Below are 26,680 nucleotides of genomic sequence, written 5' to 3' on the forward strand. Positions count from 1 at the left end.
TTGCTCTGTAGTACAGCTTAAGGTCAGGCATGGTGATTCCACCAGAGGTTCTTTTATTGTTGAGAATGGTTTTTGCTATCCTAGGTTTTTTATTATTGACCACAGCAACTCTTAACAAAGGAAAACATTTAGCTGGGGATGGCTTACAGGTCCAGAGGTTTAGCCCGTTATCATCATGGTGGGAAGTGTGACGGTCCCCTGGCAGACATGGTACTGGGAAAGGAACAGAGACTTCTGCATCTGTAGCAATAGGTAGCAGGAAGAGAGAGGGAGAGTGGCCTGGATTGAACTTTTGAAACCTCAAAGCCCACCCCCAGTGATACACTTCCTCCAATAGTGTCATACTTCCTAATAGCACCGTTCTCTCCAGACTAAGGATTCAAATGTAGGAACCTATGGGGGCCACTATTATTCAAACCACCATACTACGGTTGCTGTGAGCTTCTCGTATGAGACACTCTGAGCTTGGATGCTCCTTCAAATCCTGAGGATGACTAGGTGGCTTGACTATGGGATGTAGCAGAATGCCATCATTTGTAGTCCTTGTCTGTTCAAAGCCAAACCCGAGGATGTGTTAATGAGTAGCAAAACAAAACAAAAAAACAAACAAAAATAAAAACAAAACAAAAAAACTGGGAGATGGTGTTCAGGATAGACATATTAGATCTTCCCTCTTAAGCAAGGACCATGACCCCTCCAGCTACAATTTCCTCTTTTGTAAAATGGGGTTGATTACTTCTCCATGACAACATGGAGTCAGAGTAAACAAAATAATATTGAAAAAGTGGTAGCGAATATCACTTATCTCAGTCGTGACATTGAGACAGTGAAAAGATCTGGAATTTGGGACCCAGGCCTTGTGCTGATCATTGTGGTGTGGCTATAACAAACAACACGAAGCTGAGTTCATTTCTAAGAGGAGAAAATCATGTCTTAAGTTCCAGAAGGGAGTGTTAGAGCGTGGCTGGCCTCGTCTCAGTGTTGGCAAAGGGCCCTTTTAGTGCATCATAATAGAGCAAGTAAGAGTGCTTGAGTCTCCGATCCTCATTTTACAGAGTTCTGGAGACCACACCCTCATGACTTCATCCAACCCAATCCAATCCAAGGGCTTCCTCAAACCCTAACCGTAAATCCCATTAATTCATACACTTAGTAATTAAGTTCCGGGCACATGAAGTTTGGGAGCACATATTCAAACTCTAGAAGTGTTTCTTGTTAAATTAAGTCTGCCTCTTTGTAACAGTGCAAACTGGGAAGCCCAGAGAGGGTAGCTCGTCTTCCCAGGCATAGTCAGTGTGTGATAGACACTTACCATGGATCGTCCTAATTACTTGGCTGTTGAATACTATTGTCAACCCCACTTTATTGATGGGAACTGAGGTGACAGAGGTTCAACTGAAAGTCACCCAAACACAGCCCTTCTACTTCCCAGGTTCACAGCATGAATTTTTAACCCTTGACTAAATTGCTCTCTCTCTCTAAGCCAGATCCTAACACTGTAAAATGATAGTAATGACACATACCATGTCATATTGCTAAGGGGTTCAAAGGTTGTACCTAAAAAGCATCAGCTTATACACACCAGTGTTGGCAATTTTATAGTGGGGGTGGAAGAGGAGAGGGTGGTGGAGGAGAAGGGGGTAGAGGAAGAAGAGGAGGAGAGGGAGGGGGAGGAGGAGGAGGAGATAATAGAAGAGATATATTCAGGGCATAGCTGACTGGCACTTCATATCTTAAAAGCAAGATTTCTGAAATTACTGCAGAAAAGAGGTGTGGAACAGACAAAAATCCTGGGGGGAGTTTGCTTGTTCCTTCTTTAAAATGCACTAACACCCCTAAGCTAGAAAGGGATTCAGTTTCTCTCAAGGTTTCTTCATTTGGCTGGGATTCCAATATACAAAACAATCTAAGAAATTTAAATGACCCCATTGGCTGAGGCATTTACATAGTACAGTGGAGGGCAAAGCAATAAAATGACTCAGAAAAGCTATTTAACCCTTCCCCTTCAGGTGTTTGCTAAATTGCACTTTAGGCAAAACTGTTATAACCCTGGTAGAGAGTGACTGGCTGTTCTGTCTGGAGAGAACATCAGGCTATACAGGGAGCCCCATCAAATAAACAGGCTCTGTGGCCTCTTTCCAGCTTTCCAGCTTCCCAGTGGGCATCATCTGCTGAAGCCTCCTTTCCCTCCTTCCCCTCCCCCTCCTCCTCCTCCTCCAGTTGTGTATCTGTGTATGGAGATACACACATGCTGAAAGGCAACTCTCAAGAGGGATTTGGTTGCTTCCACTGTGGACTCTGAGGCTCTAGCAAGGGGGTTTTACCCAAAGCATCCTGCTGTCCCAGAAACTCCATTCTGGCCCCTAAACTCCGGAACCAGATAATGAAGAATGGCCAGTAGTTGGGCAGTTGGCAGGCTGTGGCACCTTTGCACAGATTGTAAATTCTGATTTAAGACCCCATTCCCTGTCTGCTGATATAATTAAAACTTTAGTCTGCTTTGCTGGGGGGGGGGGGGGGCTTCAGTTTGAAACTGGCCTCAGAGGCACATAGTCCAAATTTTCCTCAGAGACCCTCAACACCAACACAGAGTCACATCAGCAACATTTTGATGACTGGAAGCAATGCTGAACTACCACTGCCAGGCTGACTTCCTGTGGTTTGCTTGGTAAGGCCATTCTACTTGGTGCCTCGAGGAGGGGCTCTGGTGGCTCGAAAATCTCAGGTTCTTGGTCTGGGGAGATGGCCCAGCATATAAAGGGCTTGCTGCACAGCTGTAAAATCTGGAATGTAGATTCCCTGGTACTCGCTAAGAAGCAGGCAAGCTTGGCACCTGCTCCTTGCAACCCGGAAAGCAGAGATAAGGGATGCCCGGGGGTAAGCCAGTGAGAGACCTTACATAAATAGACAGTGATCGAGGGAGACAAGAAGGTCAACTCGGGGCCTACACACAGAGAAAGTATCACTCTCTTGTTACCAGGTCTCACTATGTCTCTGAAGGCCTTTCCGACCATGAAACTGAATGGTGTGCAGGCCTGGGGGTCACAGCCAAGCCCATTTTTTCTCACCTCATACTCCAGCCCTAGGTATGCTCGCCCTCCCAGGCCAGGAATCACTGCCTGCTGGGCTTTCTAAGCCTCAGGCCTTTTAAAGCTTTCTCTCCTTGCTCCACAGCTGGTAAATAACTGTGATTTCCACTGCCTGAGGGACCAGCTTCCTTCTCTCTGCAAGTCACTTGTTACTGGAGCCCAGTTAGGTTTGTCCTGCCCTGCCTGTCCTCCTGCAGCTAGGCCCTAGCACTGATCTTGGGGTACTATCAGTGTCACAGTAGGTGGCTTCTTCCACAAGACAATGAGGGGGGAGGGGGATGTCAATCCCATGAGGCCCTGGGCGCTCAGGAAAAAGCTAGCAGACCCTGCCTTTAGGAAAAGGGTGAGCATAACAGCGTTCTTTGGAAACCCCACAGGCTTCAGGGTGTTGCTGGCTTCAGACCTTGGCTCATTTGTGCCCTGAAAAATCTTCAGAAAGCCCTGCTCCTCAGCTCTGTCCTTCTCTCAGAAACCTGTGGGTAGAGCTACAGGCTCTCAGAAGCAGCAGAGACATTGCTGCACAGCGAAGAGGCAGTAACATGAACAAATACAGTGGACGAGGAATCCAGAGCACCTGTCTAGAATGGAGCTTAATTGTTCTCGGTCCCCGCATGCATAAATGCATAATTAAAAGGACATGTGTCATCTGTGCATTCTCCGAATGCCTAAGCACAGAGACAGAAGCATGAGCTGGAAAAAAAAAATGCCTCTACAGACCTCAGTGTGAAGCAGGGTGAGGTCAGAGCAGACACGGGTGCAGATAGATGACTGTGATAGAATTAGGAAAGTAGAAACGGGTGGGCGAGCAGAGGCTGATGTAATGGCGGAGGTCAAGTGTGCTTTGCCTAACTCCAGAGCTAGAGGACACTTCTGGGAACTGACACCTCAGCTCTGTGTCAAATGATGAATATGAGTCCAGGAATAAATATGGAGAGGTATTCCAGGCAGAGGGCACACGGTGAACAAATGCACATGGGCAGCTTAGTTTTCTTGTGTGTGTGTGTGTGTGTGTGTAGGGGGGGTCGGGGTGGGGGGTAGGGTGATGGGTCTAATGGAGTAGGAAGTGCTAGGGAAGGAAGATGGAGGTGAAGGCAGCCAGGGCCTTGTGTGTACAACTCAGGAACATATGACTTAGTATCAGGCCGTGGGGGACTCCTGAAGGATTTTAATAAGGGAGTGCCATCATTAGAAGAGCAATTTAGAAGCACTGTTGGCAGCAAATTAATTGGTAGTTCTCCGAGAAAGCCCTTTTTGAAATGAGAATCCCCTCCAGGCCACTATCTGAAATCTGCTCATTCATTTTGCTCTGGGTTGCTTTGGTAAATATTTATTGAGCACTTGGAACCACTCGTGGAGAGCCCGTGGGCTCTGTGAAAATGAGAGTATGTCTCTACCTGCCACCTAGGAGCTCATGGAATCCAGGAAAAGCAATGTATGCACTTGAGTCATTACTGGAAGACACAGGAAGTGATGAAGAATAAGACCGGAAAGGGAATGGCAGCTGGAGAGCTCTGCAGCCAGATGTGGTGTTTGAAGAAAGGCTGAGATGCCCATACACAAAAGCACTATGGACCTACTGATATTCTGTTCGGCCGGGGGGGGGGCACGTTTAGAGGTCCCAAGGGCCATTACGAGATATCAAAACCGAGAGCCATTGCCAGAAGAGGCCTGAGGAGTGAGATTTTGAGGGGCAGTGATACCAGCCTCATGGGAGTTTCTGAGCTACATGTAAAAGGAACAAGTGTGAGTTGAGCAATGGGTGACTAGCAAAGACAGCCTACAGGTGAAGCCCAGGCTAAGAGAATGAAGGAAGTCATGGTCCTTATCCATGAAGCACAGCAGGTCGATGTGACGCTCATAGAATAAAGAGATGAATAGCAGGAGTGCAGTGTTAGAATACTTGTCTAGCGTTATGTAAACTCTTGGATTAGAGACTCAGTAGGAGGGAGGGTGGGAGGGAAAAGGATGTGTAACAGTGGCTTGAGATCCAGGAGCTGAAGGAGTTAGCATTTGTGTTGGCTGGCTTTATGTCAACTTGACAAAAGCTAAACTCATCTGAAAGGATGCCTCAGTTAAAAAAGAATGTCTCCATCAGAGCAAGCTGCAGGCTTGTAGGGCCTTTTTAAAATCAGTAATTGATGGTGGAGGGCCCAGCCCATTTTGGGTAGTGCTGCCCCTGGGCTGGTGGCCATGAATGCTATAAGGAACCAGGCTGAGCAAGCTATGAGGAGCAAGCCAGTAAGCAGCACTCCTCCATGGTCTCTGCATCAGCTCCTGCCTGCAGCTTCCTGCCGTGTTTGATTCCCTGCCTGATTTCCTTTGGTAATGGACTGCAATATGGAAGTGAGGGAAACCCTCTGCAAGTTGCTTTTGGTTACGGCGTTTCGTCATGGCAATAGGAACCCTAACTAACACAGTGCATTATCTGATTAATAGTTCAGGGGGAAATGCCAGCTTTTGAAAAGAGAGTGAAAAATTGTTATGGAAATATATTATAGAACCATGGAGTCACTGAAGGGTTGTCTGGGTGAAGCTAATTGCCAGTGGGAAAATAATTGCAAAAATATCAGCTGAAGCCGATGACCACTGGGCTAACTGCTAGGAATTCTCTACAGCCACTGCTGACATTTTTGTCCCTGGCACAGCCTGACTGCCTTGTTCTCCTTCCTCCAGCCTTGAAGAATTTCCTGGGAAATGAATAGGAGCTCCTCCAGAATGCCCCGCCCACATCTCCCAAGTGCACCCTGCTTTTAAGATGACTAATTTATCATAACTGCCTTGGTATCAGAAGCCTACCAGAGGCAGCCCATGACAGTGCCTGGTCAATGTGTCTCATGTGCTACCTCAGGCAAGCACTTGTTGATTTTTTAGGGAAACAGTGGCACGTCTGAGCACATAGCATGCTACTGCAGTAGAAACCCTGACTAAGGCAGGATTCCCAGCAACTTCCCAAAGATAGAGAAATGAAGCAGGTTCTGGGACCTGAATGGGCAGGGTTTGATGAGGAAAAGTTGGTCATTAGTGTTCATTTGGGGCACTGGAAAGAGGATTATTTATATTGCTATGAAAATACTATTAGGACTTTTGAATTCCAGTTCCAGTGTTTTTCTGATTTCTGGTGAATGAACGGAAAGGCTTTCTCAGAGAAAAGTCTGTAGATATAGAATAAGCATTGTTGTTTCTGTCCTCTGAAAGGCTTTGCATCAAAACACCTGCAAAAGCAACCAAGGTCATGTCTTCCTCAAAGGCTCAGAAGACCCTCTGTGAGCATGGCTTTCTTCTTCCATCACTTCTGCAATGTTCTGGTTGCTCTGATCTGCCTCCCTTGAAAATGTAAAGGACCTGCATGCCCCCTGCTTTTGTTTATGCTGTCCCATCCACTCAGAAAGGCTTCAGAGCCTCCCCTTCATGAAAACACTTCATCTCCCTTCCTGTGGGCTTCACCATACTTAGTCATGTGTGTGTGTGTGTGTGTGTGTGTGTGTGTGTGTGTGTATGCTCATGTCTGTGTCTGCCTGTCTGTGTATGTGTCTGTGTTTCTTCTGCCTGTCTGTCTTCCTGTCTTTGTGCTTGTCTAAGAGTCTGCCTGCCTGTCTGTCTCTGTGTGTGTGTGTTTGTGCACGTGCGTGAGTACATGCTCACATGTCTGTGTCTCTGTGTCTGCCTGCCTGTCTGTGTATATGTCTTTGTTTCTGCATGTCTGTCTGCCTATTTCTGTGTGTCTGTTCATCTGTGTGTCTGCTAGTCTGTCTGTGTGCTTGTCTGTGTTTCTGCTTGCCTGCCTGTCTCTGTGTGTGCATCTGTGTGTGTGTGTGTGTGTGTGTGTGTGTGTGTGTGTGTGTGTGTAGATGTGGGGGTTGGAAGACAACTCACAGGAATCTGTTCTCCCCACCTTGTAATTCTGTCAGTTGGCAAACAACATGCTAGCTAGTTTGGAGGATTCTGGGAGATTCTCCTGTTTCCTGCCTTGTGGGGGAGTACTGGGAGATTATGAATTCAAGCCACCATGCTTGACTGTGTGAGTTCAGCAGGTTGAACTCAGGCAACCAGACTTTCAAGGCAAGGACTTTTACCCACTGAGCCATCTCAGGGCCCCAAACTGATCCACGATGCCACTGCATATTTATTGACAAAACATTCAGCCTTGTGGTTAGATGGCTGTTTCCATAACTACCTTCACCGAAGGAAAAGTCACTGGATGTTTAGGGTTGCTCTACTTAGCCGGCCCAGCTATCAGCTGAAGATAACAGAGGTGAATAGAACGCCTGCATTGTGAGAAAAATGGAAAGGCTCAGAGAGCCAGTGGGCAGTTGAGATACGTTAGAAGGTGATAAGCACGCAGAACTGACCCAGATCAGTGCCTGGAGGCACATGACCACGTTTGGTGGCTGTCTTCCTGTCTTTATGGGTGGAGACATGACAAGAGAGGAGTTTGACCTGTAGCTCCAGAAGTTCTAGATTCCTTCCTTAGAGCATATGGGGAGTACCCCATAAGATGCAGATATCTGCAGACACAGGCCACACTTGTCAGTCCTTATACCCACATCAGGGGCTTTAACTTTCAGGGAGAATCTGTTCCTGGGACAGGCAAGGGGGCATCAGATTGCCCTGTGCTGTCTTTAGCCTTTCCTAGTAGTCTTAGGTGTTAATCCCTGGTGCCAGGAATACAGGCAGTCTTCCAACTGTCCAGCTCATGGATTCATGAAAGGTGACTGATACATGCTATTTTGAAGATGTTTCCTTGTTAGCTAGCATTGGCAGCTATGGCTACCCCTTTTACTAGAGCATAATTTCTTGGCTTCTGCGGCCTTCCCAGTGCTAGAGATTCATCAAGACTGTGCATGAGAGTTCATGATGAGGCTGAAGAGGACGGAACACATGCCTGTCAAATGTGTCCTGTGCAAATGAGCACAGAAGCACTTGTACTGATAGACTCGGGGGTGAACGTGAACCCCAAAGCCAGGCTGCATGAATCCAATTCCTGGTTTGACCTTCTGTGACCTGGAGGGGTACACTTAGGTTTTCTGTGCTTGGTGTCTCTGCACCTGGGAACCCAACAGAGGTGAACAGGAATTCAGATCAGTGTGTGTCACATGGACATGTGGGAGACGTATTTGCCTCTTGTGTTACCACTACCATTAACTCTTCGAGATTCTATAAAATAAAAAGTGAATGTTTTGCTCCAAGTTTGGCTAAATGGAGACATCATAACATCATATGCAGGGAACTGGCCTTAGAAATGTTTGACCCTGGCGGCCTCATTGTTCTGAAGTGGCACTTACTTTGTTGATGGTGTCTGGTCGCCCCTCCCTTCTGTCTTGGAGATAAGCCTGTTCTGTTTAGGGGACACTACACCTTTCATCTTTGATTGTTCCCACAATAGCCCAGGCATGGCTTGGCCATGTGCTTACCAAATGAAGCTCACCTGGTCCATCCAGAGCGGAAGTGCCCTGGATTGTTTCCAAAGCTATTTTCAGTGCGATCTGCTGACATTAGAGGGGAATGATTGTTTCTGTGGATGCTCAAAGCTGACCTCAGAAAGATGGTGCAAGGGAACGTTAAAAGTCTACAGTTCCCATTCACGGACTGTATGGACCTGCTAACCTTTCCAAGTGTGTGTTCTCTGGTTCATCTATTCACCGAAGACTTTGTGAACCACTGGACGAGGCCAAGATAAGTAAGACTCTGCGTCTGTTATCATCTAGACTCTGAAAGGCACATTTTTATTGAGCAGCAATTCGATTTGGTGAGAAGCCGGGCAGTCTGCTGGGGAGGGGCCGCAGTGATGTCAGACTAACAGGATGGGGCTTAGGGAGTGTCTTAGCTGATTGGAAAATGCACTCGAACTGGTTTGAGTGCTTGAGAAAAGCCACTTTAAGGGATTTTCAGCATGTGAGGGAACTTACATGATCAGATTTGTGTTGTTAAACAGATTTGTCTAAAAGCTGGCTAAATGAAGGATTAGAAGAACCCAGAGTCAAAGCAAAAAGACCACGAAGAAATCATTTCAAAATAATGTGAAAGACTTCAAGGCAGTAGCAAGAGCAAGAAGACAGAGAACACTTGCTGAAGAAGACAGGATCCCGAGGAGATGGGATGGTGGTTTTGGCCAGAAGGCTTTAACCCATTGTCAGTTCCCAGGCCATCCCCATGATGGCGCCTCATGCCCTCAACTCTGAATTCTTGGAGGGTGATGAACTGTAAAGCCCAAATCACACCTGTTTCCCATGCATGCCAGGATGAAGAAACTGCAGCGCTGGAAGAGGCTTTGGGGACCAGCGAGGCCAACACCCACTCTGGTACGTGGCTGAGGGATACAGTGACCTCTCTGGAGTACCTGTGAAGATCAGGCATGATGCCACACATTGCATAGCGCCTACCCCGGTCTCCATCTAGCTCCTGCCTCTAAGCTTTTCTTGTATGTTATACTTACAGGCTATGTTTCCCTAATATTTGACTACACTATCCAACAGAAAAGCCTTTCAGTGTTGAAAACCATATCTCGACCACGTAGTAGGCGCTTAATGGACATTTATTGGAAGAGGAAGTGAGACAAGCATAATCAGGCTTGCCCCACCCTGAAGTAGTGATCTTTGCACAGGTCCTTGGCTTACCAAATGCACAATTCTGTTTCCTAATTTTTGCAAAATCATTTCTACAGAGATTAAATTCTATCAAGCTTTTAGTTCACATGGCTCCAGATAATAAAGAAAAAAATGATTATTATATTACTTCAAAACCACTAACCACTGGCTAGTTCACACCCATTTGGATGGCCAGTANAAAAAAAAAAAAAATGAAGAGCTGGTGAGTATGTTGATAAATAAGAATCCTTGTGTACCCAGAAGTGGATGCTCACAGTCAGCTATTGGATGGAACACAGGGCCCCCAATGGAGGAGCTAGAGAAAGTACCCAAGGAGCTGAAGGGGGCTGCAACCCTGTAGGTGGAACAACAATATGAACTAACCAGTACCCCCTGAGCTCGAGTCTCTAGCTGCATATGTAGCAGAAGATGGCCTAATCGGCCATCATTGGGAAGAGAGGCCCCTTGGTCTTGTAAACTTTATATGACCCAGCACAGGGGAATGCCAGGGCCAAGTAGTGGGAGTGGGTGGGTAGGGGAGCAGGGGCGCGTGGGGGAGCATATAGGGAACTTTCAGGATAGCATTTGAAATGTAAATAAAGAAAATAATAATAATTTAAAAAATTAAATAGGAAAAAAAAAAAAAGAATCCTTGTATACCATTGGTGGGAATGTAAAATGATGCAATTGCCAAGGAAACCAGTACAGAGGTTTCTAACAGCTTAAAAACAGAATTGCCATATGATCCAGGAGTTCAACATCTGGGAACATACCCATGAGACTTGAAAGCAGGACATCAAAACAACGTTTGTACACAGAGTTCTATAGAAGTCTCATAACCAGTAACTAATACATGCGAAGAAGCTCTGTATATGACCCTGGCTGGCCTTGAGAGGATCCGCCTGCTTCCACCCACCAAGTGCGAGCCAGCTTGCTTGGCCAGAAGAAAGGAAATTCTAACACTACATCATGGCTAAACCTGAAGGGTACCATACTAAGTTAATAACCAGTCATTTACCCATACTAAGTTGAATAACCAGACAAATGCTATTTTTTTTCCATTTGTTTAAATACCCAGAAGAGTCAGACTCAGAAAGTGATGTGAGAAGGGAACATGGAACTATTGTTTGAGGGATGTAGAATCTCATTTTATAAGATGAAGAGTACTGGAAATTGGTTGTACGACAGTGCCAATCCTTCTCATGGTGCTAAACTGAAATCTTTCAGTCGGTTATGCATTTTATGTTAATAAATATTTACCATGAAGTGTGTACATCTGCTATCTTATTTGACCCTGAACTGTTATGAGAAGAAGATGTCTATCCTATCCACTCCCTGGCTTATACTATTTATGAGAACAGGTCTCCTTGAGTAGCCCAGACTGGCCTTGAACTCCTGATCCTGCTGTCTCATCTGAATAAGTACTGTTCTATAGTAAGAAAAAATAGGTAAGAGTTATAAAAAAAGATTTCATAAGGCACCTGACTGGAGAAGGGCTAGCCTGAGACATCACACTCAGGTTTCCTGACTTCACTCCAGTTCAGGCTTCTGCCACATCAGGAGATAGGACACATGGATGATTTAGCTGGTCTGTTGACTAAAGTATAAGAAACGGACTGTTGGATACTCGGAGAAAGATCTATAAGCAAGTGCTGGGGTGGAGGTGTGTAATGGGAGCAAGAGGAAGAAAAGCAGTAATGCATGTAGCATGGACTCCAGCGTGCAGCACCTGCCTTCTGCTGCCTGTCAGCTTCCCTCTCTTCCTAAACCCTAGGAGGGCAGCTGTGAGTCAACTGTAAACATGGTGAGGAAAGGTCGCGGAGTTCCCTCCTGCAGCTGGCAAAATCCAACATCACTGCCATAGCAATGGCCTGTGTACAGGCAACTTAAGAAGGGAGGGAAGAAGGAAGGAGGGAGGGAAGGAGAGGGAGGGAGGAGGAGGGAGGGAGAGAGGGAAGGAAGGAAGGAGAGAAAAAGAAAGAAAAAGAAAAAACCTTGAAAACATGAACCATGATCAGGAAAGAATAGTGGGTCTTACTTTTTGAAATGACTCCGTTAAATGTCCTCCTACCTTCCATGTAGGCAGAAGATGCCAGGATGCATTTACAAAAATAAATGAGCTTTAAAAGGAGATGGGAACAGTAGAAAAAGCATCAAGCCTATTTGGCTAGACAAACAGCCAGCTCACTATGTACTCCTGGACACTCCCTCACTATTCCTGACCCTACCTTCTCTCTGTCCTAGACCTGAGCCACCATTACCAAGTGCTATGGTAGCTTTTCGTTTGCTCAATTTGACCTGTTCTCTAAAGGGAACCACTAACACAAGAATATTATCCAGCCTCTTGTAGCTTTTATTTATCACAGCCCTACTATGTGTTGGGCCCTGTGCTGGACACTTTCTGTATAGCAACTCCAATCCTTCTAGTGTTTGCAATACTAAACAACTCCATGTGACATTAAGATAAGGTTGCAAATAGTATTTGCCTGGATGAGAAAAGGCAAAGTTGGAACTTGGACATAAGCCTTTTCAAGTTTTCTCTTAACACTGTGAGATTTCAACAGCCACGTTATAAAGAGATCTAAGGGCATCAAGGAAGCAGGGAAGCAGCTGGTCCTACCTGGTCTTCCTAGAGCTTGAAATCAATCAGGAAGTGAAAGGCAACTTGACATGGAGATGGGAGGCCAGAAGGGGGAGCAGGGCAAGGTCAATTGTAAACCACTTATTTGGTATAAGACTGGTCATCTTTTAATTGCTTTATGTGGAGATAAAATTTCATTATTTTTTGAGCAAACAGAGGTCATATTATGAAGACAGTTGTTCTATGACAAAGCAGATTTTAGCTTTTTGTTTTGTTTTTTAAGAAAAAAATCCATCCAAAGGTTTGTCAGCTAGTCATAGTGGTGTGCGCTTTTACCCCCAGCACTCTGGAGGCAGAGGTGAATGGATCTCTGTGATCCTGGTTCACATAGCTCCAGGCCAGCAGGACTGCATAGTGAGACCCTTCCTTAACAAAACACCCAAAAGGTTTATGATCAATCCCTATTACTGTCTCTATTTGGTCCTCTCATGCTGGGAGAGCATCCAATATAACACATAGACAGCAGTAGCATAGACCAATGTGGCTTACTTGGTGATCAATGCTGTCACATCAGTCATTGGAGACATTTAACATGTACAATGAAGCCAACTGATCATGCTGGATGTTTCCCCCCGGGGTAACTAGACTCTTGTTCTTCTTTGTGCTTTAGGAAGGGATAAGAAACTTCAAGGAACTTCGAGCCAAATTTCAAAAGTTCAATGCTGCACCTCCTCCAGGACCAATTAGGTTTCCAGCTGGTGTTTCTCGAAAGGATGGTAGAGGTTCCACACAGCCAGCCCGGGATCTGGCTAATAGGAAGTGCCTGCCATCCCACCATCATCAAACCCCATCTTATTCTTCCACTGGAGTGTCCCAGCCTCTTAAAAACCAGAAATTGAAGTCAGCTCAGAGAGATGAAATTCAGAAGAGTTCAAGTTCCTCGGAAACTCCAGAAAAAACTACAGTGTGTCCTGAAAGGAATTTCCAGAAAGCTGCCATGCCATTGGACGTGAATAAATCAAGAGCTAAGACATCCAACGAGGAGAAAGGAATGACCCTCAGCAGCTTCAGATACAAGCTTTGGAACTGGGAGAAAGTTTCCTCTCAGAAGGGTGAAATGTCCCCAGCTCCACTCCTTACCAATGGTGGGATTAAGACCTTCCATCTTGAAGGGCAGAAAACCATGGGGCTTGCTCAGGGCAAACCAGAGAAGAGCCTGAAGGCGACAGGAGCCCAGACCCTTCTTCCCCAGAGCCATTTGATGGCCCAGAGAAAATCACCCGTGACCTCCAATGCCTCTGGTTTATCACTTCCTCCACAGAGTGGGAAGAGCACAAAAAGCCCTGGCACTGAGGGAAGCCAGGACAGCAGCCTGTGCCAGCCTGTTTATGAGTGTGAATTTGACAGCCTGGTTCCAGGTAAGAAACCGTGTCTCCTTGGGACTGGGGGCCAGACCGTTCTCATTCCAAGCCTGCAGCCTGGACGTGTAGGTGGCCTGTGCAATAGAAAGAGGGCCTGCCTGTGGGCAGCCAGTCCAAGTGTAGTCCTGGGTTGGAATAAGCGTTTCATTCTGAATTACACTGTGGCAGAGTTTGGCTGACTTGAATCCCAGCTCTACCTGCCACAAGCTGTGTGAGTGTGCAGGATTTATTTATAAGCTTCTTAAAGCTTAGTATGTTCCATGAATCAAGTTTATCACAAGTCTTCTCTGTGTGGACAACATAGCACAGAACTCATCACTTTTTTCAGGGCAGTAGCCTAAGAGGGATACCCCAGTCTTCTGTCCTTCTTATTCTTTGCATTGAATGCATCAACTGGCTCTTTGACTCTACCTTAAAGTATGTTCAGAACCCCTCAACTTCTGTCTCTGCCCTGGGCTGTAATCTCCACCACATCTTTCTCTCATGGGGCCATTGCTAGCTGGTCTCACCACTTCCACAGGACTAACCCCTTGTATTCTGTGTTCCTCTCTACAGACATAGTGATTCTCTAAAATAACATGAATCAGGGCACATCACACTGCTGCTCAAAATCTGCCCCACCCTCCAACAGTGCCTCACATAGTGGTGCTTGCCTGCTTCTCTGTCCTTCTCATCTCTTCCCATTGCCTGCTCAGTCTTTAGATATAAGACAATGGCTCCACCCCAGGTCTGAGCACTGTCGGTCATCTTTCAGGAAGATTCTCCTACCAGCTTCAGGATGGCCAGGTGGTGTCTCCCTTTTTTGTTGTCTGTGTTGTAGTGTCCCCTGCTCTGAATGGATGGATGCTGTTTAAATCATCTCTGCTGTTCCTGTTACCCTTAGGCTTCGGGCAGGTCTCTGGTTTTGCTCAGGTTACTTTCCTCTGCCCAGGAAACTGCCATACACTCGTCTGCCTTTATAAGAAGGAGATTTTCAGAGGATAAAACTTACTTTCTTCACCACCTTACATCCCCCTCCTCCCTGCAAAACAAGACCAGGATGATGAAGTCTTCAATAAATATTTAGTGATTAGATGGGTGGATGGGTGGATGGGTGGGTGGATGAATAGACAGATGGCTTGATGGATAATGAATCAGCTACATACAATCCTATGGCTTTTTCTTAGAATGGAAACTAAAGTACTTACTATAATTTAACAAAGCCTTTGCAGTTAGTCCTTGCTTCTCTGGCATCTCTTCCCCTAACTCACATGCCAGGTGACCTCCAGAGCTCTCTTCTTTGTTCCTTCTTTATCATTAATCTCCTCTTATGATAATGAAGAGTCCTGAGGAGGAGCTGTGTTTGTTTCCGTTCTTGGTTCTCGCTCTTGCTCCCACAATAATGCCTGGACTACAGTAAGATAGGTGCTGAAGGAGGATAGGAAATGAGATGAATGAAAAGAAAGGTTTATTGGGAAAAGGAAAGAGTGGGTCATCTCCAGAGGACACTACTGAGAGAGTTTAATGAGATCAACATGGAAATTAGCTTAACACAGTGCTGGGGTTGGGGTGGGGAGACCAAGAATCTAGTTAGTAAGTGATATTTCATTTTCACTGTGTCTCCTCTTTGGTGTGATTAAAGACTAAAATTCCCAACATTTCAACAAACTTACAGTTGACTCCCAAACAGAGGGTATTTTGGCTCTGAGCTCCTGGAGACATGGCTTTCAGTGGAAGGGCAAGAAGGATGCTTCTCTTCCACCTCAGCTTGCAAAGGACGTGACCTTCCCAGAGGCACATTTCAACCCAGTCTTCCTGTTTAGTCTTGGCATGGCTGGCCTATGTAAACAACTACTGTATTGTGTTAACCACGAATGAAGATGCCCTCCCTACTTATTAAAAACTTTGTGTCCTTTTCTGTCAAGAGAAATTGCACATGATTTTCACATATAATAACAAAATGTTGGAGTTGTATTCATGAATACAGAAAGCAGGAATACACACCATTATGACTGTTTGGAAAACTCTAAGACCCTGAACTCAGATATTCTAAAAGCCTTGAAGCCAGGGCCCTAGAAATTCAGCAATTAATTTCTAGCTCAATTCAGAGACCTGCTTTAGTGTCCAACGCTATTCGCTCAGCCAGTACTTGAGGAGTCTTTTCAGTGAGTGTAACCACCGATCACTTACTAACTAGATTCTTGGTCTCCCCTCAAGCATGCAGCAACCTGAGCAATACAGGATAGCATGCAGATTAGAGGGTGGTTAGTCCTACCCTTGACTCCAGGAAAACTCAAGACTGTTGTAGGGGATCGGTCACTGGAGTCCAGCCTTAAAATAAGAAGTGAAAATTAGTATGAAAGGAATCCGTGTCCCGAAGTCAGGAGGAGCCTACATGAAGTCTCAGATATGAAAGACAAATAGAAAGCTTCTAAAGTCAGTGGTGGATCACTGAGAAAGAAGCCAGTGGTGTGAGTGGAAGATGTGCGTGCTACAGGTGGGGAAGCGGGTCAGTGCCGCTTGCTGAGAAAAGAATCTGGAAATGTGAATCTAAAGTGTGCTGACTGGGCCACATTGAAGATCAACAAGAGAGTGATGTAAGCAGGTGTGTGTGTGTGTTGGGGGTCAGCGTGTTCTCACAGCTGCATAGAGACTAGTCAAGAGGCCAGCAAGCTGGTCAGTTTTACCCAACAAATGTCAATGATACCCTACATGTTTTCCTATTTGTCCTCAGAGAAGCCAGAGAGCAGGCACCACCAGCTTCCCAAAACAAAGCCACTGCCTTCCATTGAGACCCTCGGTCTACCTCCTCCGAAGCCTTCAAAGCCCCCATTCGTGAACCTCTATGCCTTCCACAGGCTGCCAGCTACTGTCTCCACGACCCCAAAAGAAGGTAAGAAGATGCACAGGGCCCACCCTCACGGGCCACATATCCTTTCCATCCCTACCCCTCCCATGTAGCAAAGCGCTCTTCCAAGGGGCTGGACATTATTACTACTGTTTGCAATCAGACTGTGGCAGCTTGCCCATGAAATGATACTTGTGTAGGAATTGGCCCCTTATCGCTCCTGCGTCCACTTCCCCCAAGAGAATTGCATTGCATCACTGGGAATCTGGCCAAGAGGAAGAAAATGAAAAGTCTTCAAGTGAGGAAGCAGCAAACCCTTATGCGCTGCACAGCCTGTGCTGTGAACAGTCAGTGCAGGAGGAAGGGGGGGAAGGAAAGGGGGGGAGAGTCGATGTCAGGTGGACCTGACCTATTTGCTGGTCCCCCTCCGGGCCCCCATGACCTGTATCCTCTGTGGGATGTCAAGCATCCTTGGAAGCTATTTTTCTGTGTTCTTCTGTCTCTTCCTCTGCTATTTAAAGGAACAGCTCTGTTCCTTTCCAGTCTTATCCCAGTGTCATCGTCCTGATTTCTTAAACATCTTTTCTTGTTCCTCCAGTGAGCAAGAGGGGAATGTACACTTCGAGGCTCTGTGTAGTGGGTGATGTGCTAATGTTTGTTTTACCACGTTGTCAGTACCAGCAGATGGTGTGGTAGCAGAGCTAATACAGGCTTTGATTGTTCATTTGTCTGCTTTGGGCAACCTCATAGTTGAATTTCCCTAACTCAGATGTAGAGAGAATCTTTACATAATGTATGGAAGAATCACCTGTCAATAAAAAAGCCCCTGGCCAATGAGCTAAGGCAGGAAATAGGAGGTGGGAATTCTGATGGGGGGGGCGGGATTTTGAGAAATAGACTCAGGAGATTCACACCAGAATGCTCATGGCGACAGTGGCATAAACCCGAGAAGAAACTAGCCCTGTGGCACACATAGAATAGAAAAGTGGGTAATTAGGTTACGAGCTAGTTGAGGAGCAGACCCAAGATTTTGGCCTAAGCATTTATTCATAATTCAGTCTCAGAGCCGTTATTTCTGGAAGCAAAGAGGTCTTTTGGAAAACACAAGGTTACAGATGGCTTTAACTGCACTTGGTGGCTCTCACAGAGAAGCCAGCGTCAGAATCATCTGAGTTTAGAAAGCTCGTTCCTAGAGCTTCTCGTCCTGAGGGAGACTGAACACTTTGCTTTTGAGCAGGTAGTGGCACACTGGCCCAGGGAACCCCATGCGCACTGAGGACCTGCACTGCAGGTCACCATCAGCTTCACCTGTTAAGGAAGGACCCAGGCGGAGACAGAGCTTTCCCTAAGTGTGTACCGGTAATGTGGCAGCTCCTCACCGGAGAAGACTAAGTGTGATTCCCCACCCCACCCTGCCTTGTTGTCGGGTTTTTTTTGAGACAGGATTTCTCTGTTTAGCCCAGGCTGTTTCTGAACTCTGATATCTGTTTCTTGTGTCCTGGGATTAAAGGTGTCTGCCACCAGGCCTGGCTATGATTTTATACCTATTGTATACCTATTAAAGAACACAGGCTTCAGACTATTGCCACAAAAGGGAAGGTCACTGTCCAGAACAAAACGTTACATCGCTTATAATAAAACAGGCTTCGTGGATCTCGGCTCCATTCCAGCAGCCATTTCAGGCTGAGAAGGGTAGTCAGCCTCATTCCCTGTCCTGTGAAGCGGGGACTATGGAACCTCTAATCTTGTGGGATTGTGAGAAAGTTTCTTGACCACGCTTGGCACACTGCACATGCTCAGTGTATCTGAGTGTCATTTAGAACACATGGCAAGTAGTTCTCTCTGCCAGTCCATGTGGTTAAAAACAAGCAATTAAGAGATGAAACCCACACAGGGGTTCCTGCTCTTAGTGAGGTCAAAGTGCCCATAAATAAAATAAATAATAAAGAATATATAGGGTTGTGCTGCTGTTTAGGGATAGGCAGTCCTTTGGGTACCAGAATGGGAGCATCATTCACGTTAACCGGACTCCTACCAACACCTGCTTTTCCTCTGCCTCTTGTTCTTGCAGAGACTATGAAGGAGGGCCCCCTGCCTCCAGACAGGTGAGTACCTGCTCCTCTCCTGTGGAAGAGCACAGCCCACAGGGGGGGAACTCGTGGGCCTTCTCAAGCACAGGCAAGTCACTCAAAACCAGTGTGCCTAGCCCCCAGAAAGGCTGCAGAAAGAACAGGCTTACAAAGCAAACGGGAACTTCCTGGTTTCAAATCAATAAAGGTGCATTTAACATCTGTGCTGATGTTAAGTTGCAAACCTCATCCTCTGAAGTACTTGGTACTTCTTCATTGTATAAGTGGATTTAGTACATTAAGACATTGGCCTTCTTAGTTATAAATCAGATAAGAGGCTAAAGAGTGCTTTGGGCAGCTCTGGTATTGGGCGTTGGAAATGGGATAAAAGATGTTCTGTTTCTGGTGCCCCCCCCTCCTGAGAAGTTCACTATCTTCAGGAGGGGTCAGGTCATTAATTCACTTAGCCAAATAATATATCTTGAGCCCTCAGAAGTGGCCTGGTCTGGGTTGCCTAGTTTGTGTGTTTGCTCTTTGGCTTGGGAACTGCAAAGTTGCTTCTGTAGCCCTCATTTTATGGCCCCAGATGGCCAGCTTTAGAAATGTTCTACTCTCCAGGGCCATGATTCCTGTCCTGATGTGCCCAGAACATTTTGACTAAGCCTCACTCCCTCCCAGAGATGTTCTTGGCAAGGACAGTCTTAGGAGGAGAAGCGAGCAAACAAACACTAGCCTATTTCCATTCAGCCATCAGATGTTCACAGTGCTATAGCACATTGTCTGTAATAAAGGAGGATATGGGCCAGAGGTTGCACCCATGAGAGAGCAGCCCCTTTTTCCTCAGTGGGGACCAGGAAATCTTTAGAGAAGTACTCCTCCATTGCAACATTAGTAATCTTTAGAAAAAGCAGATTTTTTTTGTACCACAAGTCCTTGGGGACAGCCATTATGGCTCCAGACTAGCTCATGTGTTTACAGACCATTAGTGATGCTGGCTGGCGTTGTTCAATGTCTGCAGCTCTGGAAGCGGACTGGTGGAGAATTGTTTCTAGGAATGAGTACTTAGACCTAGCATTGACCGGCATCATAAGACAGAAATGTTCTTCTCTTGGTGGCAGCAGACAAGCAAGACAGTGGTGTGAACACTCATGTTTTCCCAGCCTTTACCAGGCCTCTTTCACCGAGGATAAATTGCTCAAAGCACCTCACTGGCCAAGTCCAGAGTCAGACTGGAGGAGCACTGAAGGAAGACTCACGTGCCAAAAAGATGAGGATTGGAGGGAGGGTGATAATAGAGATGCTGGTCCCATCAACCCATCAGTGATGAGGGCACACTTGAGTCGAGTGTTGAGGATGAATGTTTGCTCAATATAATGATAGCAAAGAAATGCTACACGAGGAGACAGGATGTGTTACACAGTCTCGTTTGTGGAGCAAGAGAGTTGAATGAAATCAGAATGTGGGCAGTATAAAAATGGGACTGTAGAGCAGACAGGAGCATTGTGAACCATGTTGTACACCTAGGGATTGTGGAGGTGGCCCTGTTCAATCAGGCTCTGCCTGAATTATGTTGTGCTAGACATAATTCATGTGCTCTGGAAATTCCTAGTTGAATGTCCATTGGAGAGTTGAGTGTCAGATGGGCCAGTGCAGCTGCATTCTACATACAACTATGTGGAAGAGACAATGGTACAGATGGCTCTAGCCATGGTGATCACAGGCCCAGAGTGACAGCTGAGGTGTCAGTGACCCTCTGCAGCACTCAGAGTCAGCCTGGTCGAATGGCTGCATTCTGGAAACATCTCAGGATGCATGTAACTATACTGGGCATATTGGCAGTAAATGGAGATTTCTCTGGCATTTTAACCATAGCAACCACAAGTCATTTCACACTGAGCTGTGAGGGGTCCATTGGGAGACTGTTTCCTGTATGGCACTATCTTCCTATAGGATTTGTGGCGGCAATTTTAACTATTCTTCCCCATTACACTGGCTTTAGAACATAACCCCCATCTGAATTGGGGTTTTGTTATATGTGAATTATGATATATGTACATATGATAAGAATGAAAGGCAATGCAGATAAAAAGGGCCACATGACTCAGGTGGCTTCATGGAAGAGGAACTAATTTGAGGAATAGCCTACACAATAAGCAGGAGGGAGGGAGGTCTACCTTTCATTCTCTTTCATGATACTGTAAGGTAGGTAGAGATATAGCAGAGCGTTCCTCCTGGGACTAACCATGTCCAGGACATATTGACAGATGGCTGGCTGGATGAACAGTCAAGATGGAAGTACAATTAGGTGTAATAGCATGTGCTTGCAATCCAAACACTAAGAAGGCTGAGGCAGGAGAAGTGACACACGTTCAGGGACAGCCTGGGTTACATAGTGAGACCCTGTCTCAAAAAATGAGGGAAAAAAACAGGGACAGCCTGGGTTACATGTGTCAAAAAATGGGGGAAAAAAACCAATAAAAAAAGAAAACCAAAATGGAAAAAAATGTGTTGAATATAGGCAGTAATAAAGAGGTACAAACAGACAAAAAATCCTGATATAGAAAAATAATTGATATGTTCAGATTATAAAATACGATCAGCCATCTTTACCTCTGGGTTCTGATCTATAGATTTAAATAAACCTTAGGTGAAAAAAATTGGAAAAAAAATTTTGTCTTCTGAGCATCTAAAGACATTTCTTGCCCCCATTCTCTGAGCATATGGTCCAACAGTTATTGCACAGCACGGAGTCACACTAGGCATACTAAGCGAGAGGTGAGGTAAGTGCATGGGGGGCTGTATAGGTTCTATGTACATACTAAGCATTTTATAAAGCAATGTGGGCATCTGCAGCCTTTCTTGTTTTCATGGATACTAGAAGCAATTCCCTATAGATACTAGGGGGCGGGCAACTGTATATTAAATACCATGCTAAGAAGTTTGGACTTTGTCTTGTCAATGACAAGTCAGATGTCGCTTGAACGCATAACTGTCATAATGCCCAAATGCCTTAGATACAATTTCCATGGAAACTGGTGTTTGCTAGAGAATATCTCCCTTGTTCAAGTGCTAACCTTCAATACAAGTTATTAGATTTAGGCATAGATTTATCGTAATGGGAAAAATACCTTGAAATTTCCTGGTATGGCCAGGCATGAAATTAACGAGAGCCCAGGTTTTTAATCCCAGCACTACCACCCAATTTTTTGAAATACGGAGTATGCCTTAACCTCAGCAAACCTGCTTCTGTCCATGTACAATGGCCAAGTGAGATGAGGGTTGTGAAGTGTTTATTATGGTGTCTGGGACAGTAGCTGACTTAGCTATTACATAACAAGCCCGAGGATAAGAAAAATGCAGAACCCTATTTTCCAAACATTGATCCCCGGAGAGCTCGGTAGCTAGAATCCTCGGTACCTGTTAGTTGTTGTTGTTGTTGTTGTTGTTGTTGCTGTTAGATCAGATTTTAATTCACTTGACATGTATTTCTCCAACACACTTGGTATACTGAGCACTCTTTAAGTCTTCCAAATTACTCTGGGGGAAAAATTGGCCTCCACACCCCAAGTTTCAACCATCAATAGCATCTAAACTTGATTCTTGTGTACAGTAGACAGGAGCTTTAATCCCCCTTCTCAGGACCGTGCTTAAAGCACAGAATGACAGTTTTCTCTAAGTAAAAACACTTTGTGTCTTCAATCTTTATTGATGAAGGTTTTTGTATTTTTGCTGTATTGGAGGGTGGAGAAAAACACACTGTAATTATTTTGCTAAGAACCCAACAGTATCAAAGGCAGCCATCTTTCATTTTGGTACCTCTTCCCTGTGTTAAACCTGAGGAAAAAAAAAATGCATAACACAAGAGTTTCCAGAGTCAGAGCAATATGAGATCAAGTCCCTCCTCCATAGTTGAGAAAAGTGCAGGCACGCCAGAGCTTTGACATTCACAACTGCAAACAGACAGACCCATGATGGTATTTCGTTCATTGTGTTATGGAGACCAGCGTGTCTGTACCAAGCAGGACAGAGATGGTGCCCAGCGAGTCTTAGCTACTTCTTCTACACTTGACCTGACTATCCTTGCTGTTTCTGAAATATTAATATCTCATTAGCTGCCAACAGTGATGGAGGTCTTTGGACGCTGTTGCTTCCCATCACGCTTTCATGCAGACCAAGCTGGCTGGCATCCCCCTTGAACCAGCAGTTAGAGTTTGCGCGAACAAAGCCGGTTGGTCCCTGGGTAACTGTTAGCTTTAGGTTGCTGTCAGTACTTAGCAGGGTTGGTTAATGTTTTATTCATGAGCTATAAAAATGGCTTCCTCCCATTAAAAAGTGGCAGAGGGTAATCCTGATTCAGGGAATGTCTGAGTTAGATGAGAGGGAATAGAGGGGCTATTTACTTTACAAGTAGAAAAAAAAAATGCCCACATATGGGGCCTTGGAAGAGCCTGCAAGTGTGTTCATACAAATTTGCCACTTGAAGTGTGTGTGTGTGTGTGTGTGTGTGTGTGTGTGTGTGTGTGTGTGTGTGTTTTGGAGTCAGTCCTATTCAGTCCAAGCTAGCTTTGAATGTGTATGTTTGTTTCTGAGCATGTGTATGTGCCACTGTGGACCGGTATCCTCTGAAGCCAGAGGTGTAAGATCACCCTGGAGTTGGTTGTAAGCTGCTGATATGGTAGCTGGGAACTGGCCTCGGTCCTCCAGAAGAGCAGTATGTGCTCTTAGCCACTGAACCGCTAAGAGAACTTTCTGATGTCTCTGTTTCACAAAAGTCTTAAAACACTGGTATCAACTTATTTCAAGTCATGTGGTGGTCTCTTTCACACTCGCTGTTTTGAAACGGACTTTTTTTTTTTTTAAAGATTTATTTATTTATTATATGTAAGTACACTGTAGCTGTCTTCAGACACGACTATCTGAAGAGGGAGGATATCAGATCTCATTACGGATGGTTGTGAGCCACCATGTGGTTGCTGGGATTTGAACTCAGGACCTTTGGAAGAGCAGTCAGTACTCTTACCCGCTGAGCCATCACTCCAGCCCCTGAAACGGACTTTTTAATTTCTGCTTTTGGTATGCTTATCTCATGTGAAACACAGCCTTCAAGGGCTGAGAGGCAACTTGACTGTGTCTAGGGCATTCTACACAAGGAACAGGGAATGGTTGGTCCCATGGAAATGGAGGCAGGTAACTTACATAGGGTAAGGAGGTAAAAAAAAAAAATAATGATGATGATAATAGCAGTGCTGAGAACAGCCAAATTCACTCACAGCCCTTCTCTGAAACAGCCATAGAGAAAGCTTTTAGGCTTTAAGCATAAAGCTGGGAATTAAGAGGACCAAAAGAGGTTTAGAATGGCCAAGAAAAGCCTAGAGATGGTGGCATTCTGCCTAACACCTGAGTGAGAGCCCATTCTGCTCATAGAAAGGTCTAGGAAAAGAGCATGCTCAGAAAGGGAGTGTTCCCAAAGACTCAGTGTCTCAAAGGAGACCCACCCTCCACTTGTTAGAAGAACCAGACAGGAGGCAATCATGGCTATAGCCCACTGAGCAAGAGGGCAGGCAAATCTCACCAGTCAGGGGATAAGTTTGGCGTTTGTCCTAAAGGTACTAGAAAGTCATGGGAGAGTTTCAAGCTAAGGAGGGGTATGAACTGATGTTTGTTTTGTAAAGTTCATTATTAATGTTGTATAAATAATACATTTAAAGAAGAAATAGATAGCCCAAGAAGTCACTAAAGCAACAAAAGTAGCAGCGTTTGTATAGTATTTCAAGAACATCACTAATATGTCCTGTCATTCCTATACTGGGTCACGATGCCCCTTTTCAGAGAGAAGAAAACTGAATCCCAGAGAGGTTAAGTTAACCAGAGCTGGATCAGGGCATACAAATGAGATTAAGGAAATTACTTGGTCTTTTCTGAGGGGGGGAGGAGACCGAAACCAAAATAAAACTGCAACTGCTGGCCCAGGTGTGGGGACTTGGGTGGGGACATCTAGGATGGCTTCTGTTTCCTTTCTGTTTCGCTCCAGTTTGCTGCTAACACAGATGAGCACTTGGCACACAGCCCGAGCACAGCACAAGGCAAGAGTGGTTCTTGCAGAAGCTGTTTCTACTTTGTAGCAAGAATGACACAAAGCCTGTGTCAGTGTGACAGACCTCTCAAGGCCGGTTTTTAATCACTTAGTTTCTTCCCTGAGATGTTATGCTGCAGGAAATCATGAGGAATGAAAGGCAAAGGAAGCTGCTTCTCCTCCTGTCAAGATGGTTGGGGGTGCAGAGCACCTGGGAACCCCAGTCTGCTCAGTTAGAGTGCTTGGGGGTGGGTGGGAAGAGCAAATGTGGAGAAGGAATAGTTTTGAAATCTGTATCCTATAGAGTTTTAGATCTGGAACATTCTGATGGCTTCAGTTTAAGATACTTCAAAAACTTCTCATCTTTTTAAAATTGGACTTCAGGTGACATTCCACAGTCACGGTGTACCCTTTTCTTCACAGGGGCAGTGGTTTTAGGGGCCATGGTTGTACTACAATGCTTCTCTTATTACATGTTTTCAGAATTCTTCCCTTGGAAAAAAAAATCACTCACAGCTTCTATTATTATTTTCCAGCCACAAAGCCTTGAGTCTCACTGTCAAGCTCCCAGCCACAGTCACCTTGTTAAAGAAGTGGTTTTGAGCGGCTCCTAGACTTCTGGCTTGGAGAGTCAGGTCAAACTGTTTATTACAATGTAGCTGGATGAGGAATACCTGGGTCTGCCCTGGTCAGCAGGGCTCTGTGACATGGGCACAAAGATTCCTTGGGGCTCTTCTTCACAAGAGAGGAAGCCAAGAGTTTCATTTAAGAGCAGGCCAGGGCAGAACTAAGATACAGAAGGGTTTGGAGGCACAAAATCTTCACCCATTGTCAGTGACATCCAGATGCCAGGTTAGAAAATGCCAGACCGAGGAAGGTAGACAAGTTTGTGGGTTGCAGCCTAGTTTTGTACATAGGTCTATTTTTTAAAGTTGTCTAGAAGCTAACTTTTAACTATGGCCACATGCCTGGCAGTGCTCACACTTCCCACAGCTGTCAGACTCATGTCAGAAAGATCATATTTAGTCTTGTTTCATAGATGAGAGATCAGGGGTGGGGATAATCAGTATCTTGACGTGCTCAGAAGTGTGGGATATACAGATGTCCCCAGGATATAAACTCAGGACTTTTAAGATTGTCAACTGCACTGTACTCTCTTAGACTTTACAACAGGAAGGGGTTTGGAGGAATATATTGTACTACAAACCATGAATAAGAGGATCACTTGTGGTTTTCAGCTCTATTTCCCAGCACCTATCATGCAGGGACAGGTGAAGAATAATTACTAGATGGCTGTACGATGGGCCAGTGGAACGTCAGATAAACTGAATGAAAGAAGGATGCTTGAGTGAACTAAATGATAAACCTTCCACTAACTTTTAGGTAAAGGGTGATAGACTTCATTTCTATATCTTGCACTGATTTGCATATCTGGTGTCATAGACTTCTATTGCTCAAGCTTGGTGAATGGGCCAAGCTGAGCTCTTCACCTTTGCTTGGGAGCTCTGTGACAAGAGGGCTCACAGGAGGCCTTTCCTCTCCCTCGCAGGCTAAAGCTCCGTGCCAGCTGGATTGCCTAGACCTTGACCTGATTCTTTCAGTTTCATTAAATCCATCTTCCTCTCCTCCCTCTTTTTTTAATGGACTCATTGGTCTGTGAATTAAATACACTATGAAATATGTCATTAAGCATTTGCCGTCCATTATGAAGTTAGAATAAAAACTTTAAAAAACTAAACTTTATACCAGAGTCCACGGGGTCCTTTTGTGTGTTCTGCCCATTGTTTCTCTAGGCTTCTCACCTAATTCCCCTTTCCCATGACTGCCGACTTTCATCCTGTGGGGCAGCCTATTTCCTGGTTATTTAAGCAGCCTTGCTACAGCTGTGTAGAAATGCTAGCCGCCTCCTCGTGTGGAAGAGTCTTCGCCCACGTCACCTCCAGTTAGCTCCTTCTCTGCATACATGATTCACTTTTATTATGTAACTCAGTCATTATCAAACCAAAGTATGTTCCGGCCATTGTTTAGACTCTGCC

The 26,680-nt window shown here is 45.4% G+C and overlaps 1 protein-coding gene across 1 annotated transcript in view; it reads left to right on the top strand.

Annotated features, from left to right (window-relative positions):
• Fyb2 (FYN binding protein 2) overlaps nt 1-26,680 on the top strand; it is a 107,633-nt gene that overhangs the window by 16,777 nt on the left and 64,176 nt on the right. Inside the window, 3 exon segments of the mRNA XM_021200483.2 lie at nt 12,925-13,672; nt 16,389-16,547; nt 18,574-18,607. Coding sequence (XP_021056142.2) covers nt 12,925-13,672; nt 16,389-16,547; nt 18,574-18,607 — 941 coding nt within the window.

The sequence above is a fragment of the Mus pahari genome, chromosome 6, assembly GCF_900095145.1.
Source record: "Mus pahari chromosome 6, PAHARI_EIJ_v1.1, whole genome shotgun sequence".
Classification (NCBI taxonomy): domain Eukaryota; kingdom Metazoa; phylum Chordata; class Mammalia; order Rodentia; family Muridae; genus Mus; species Mus pahari.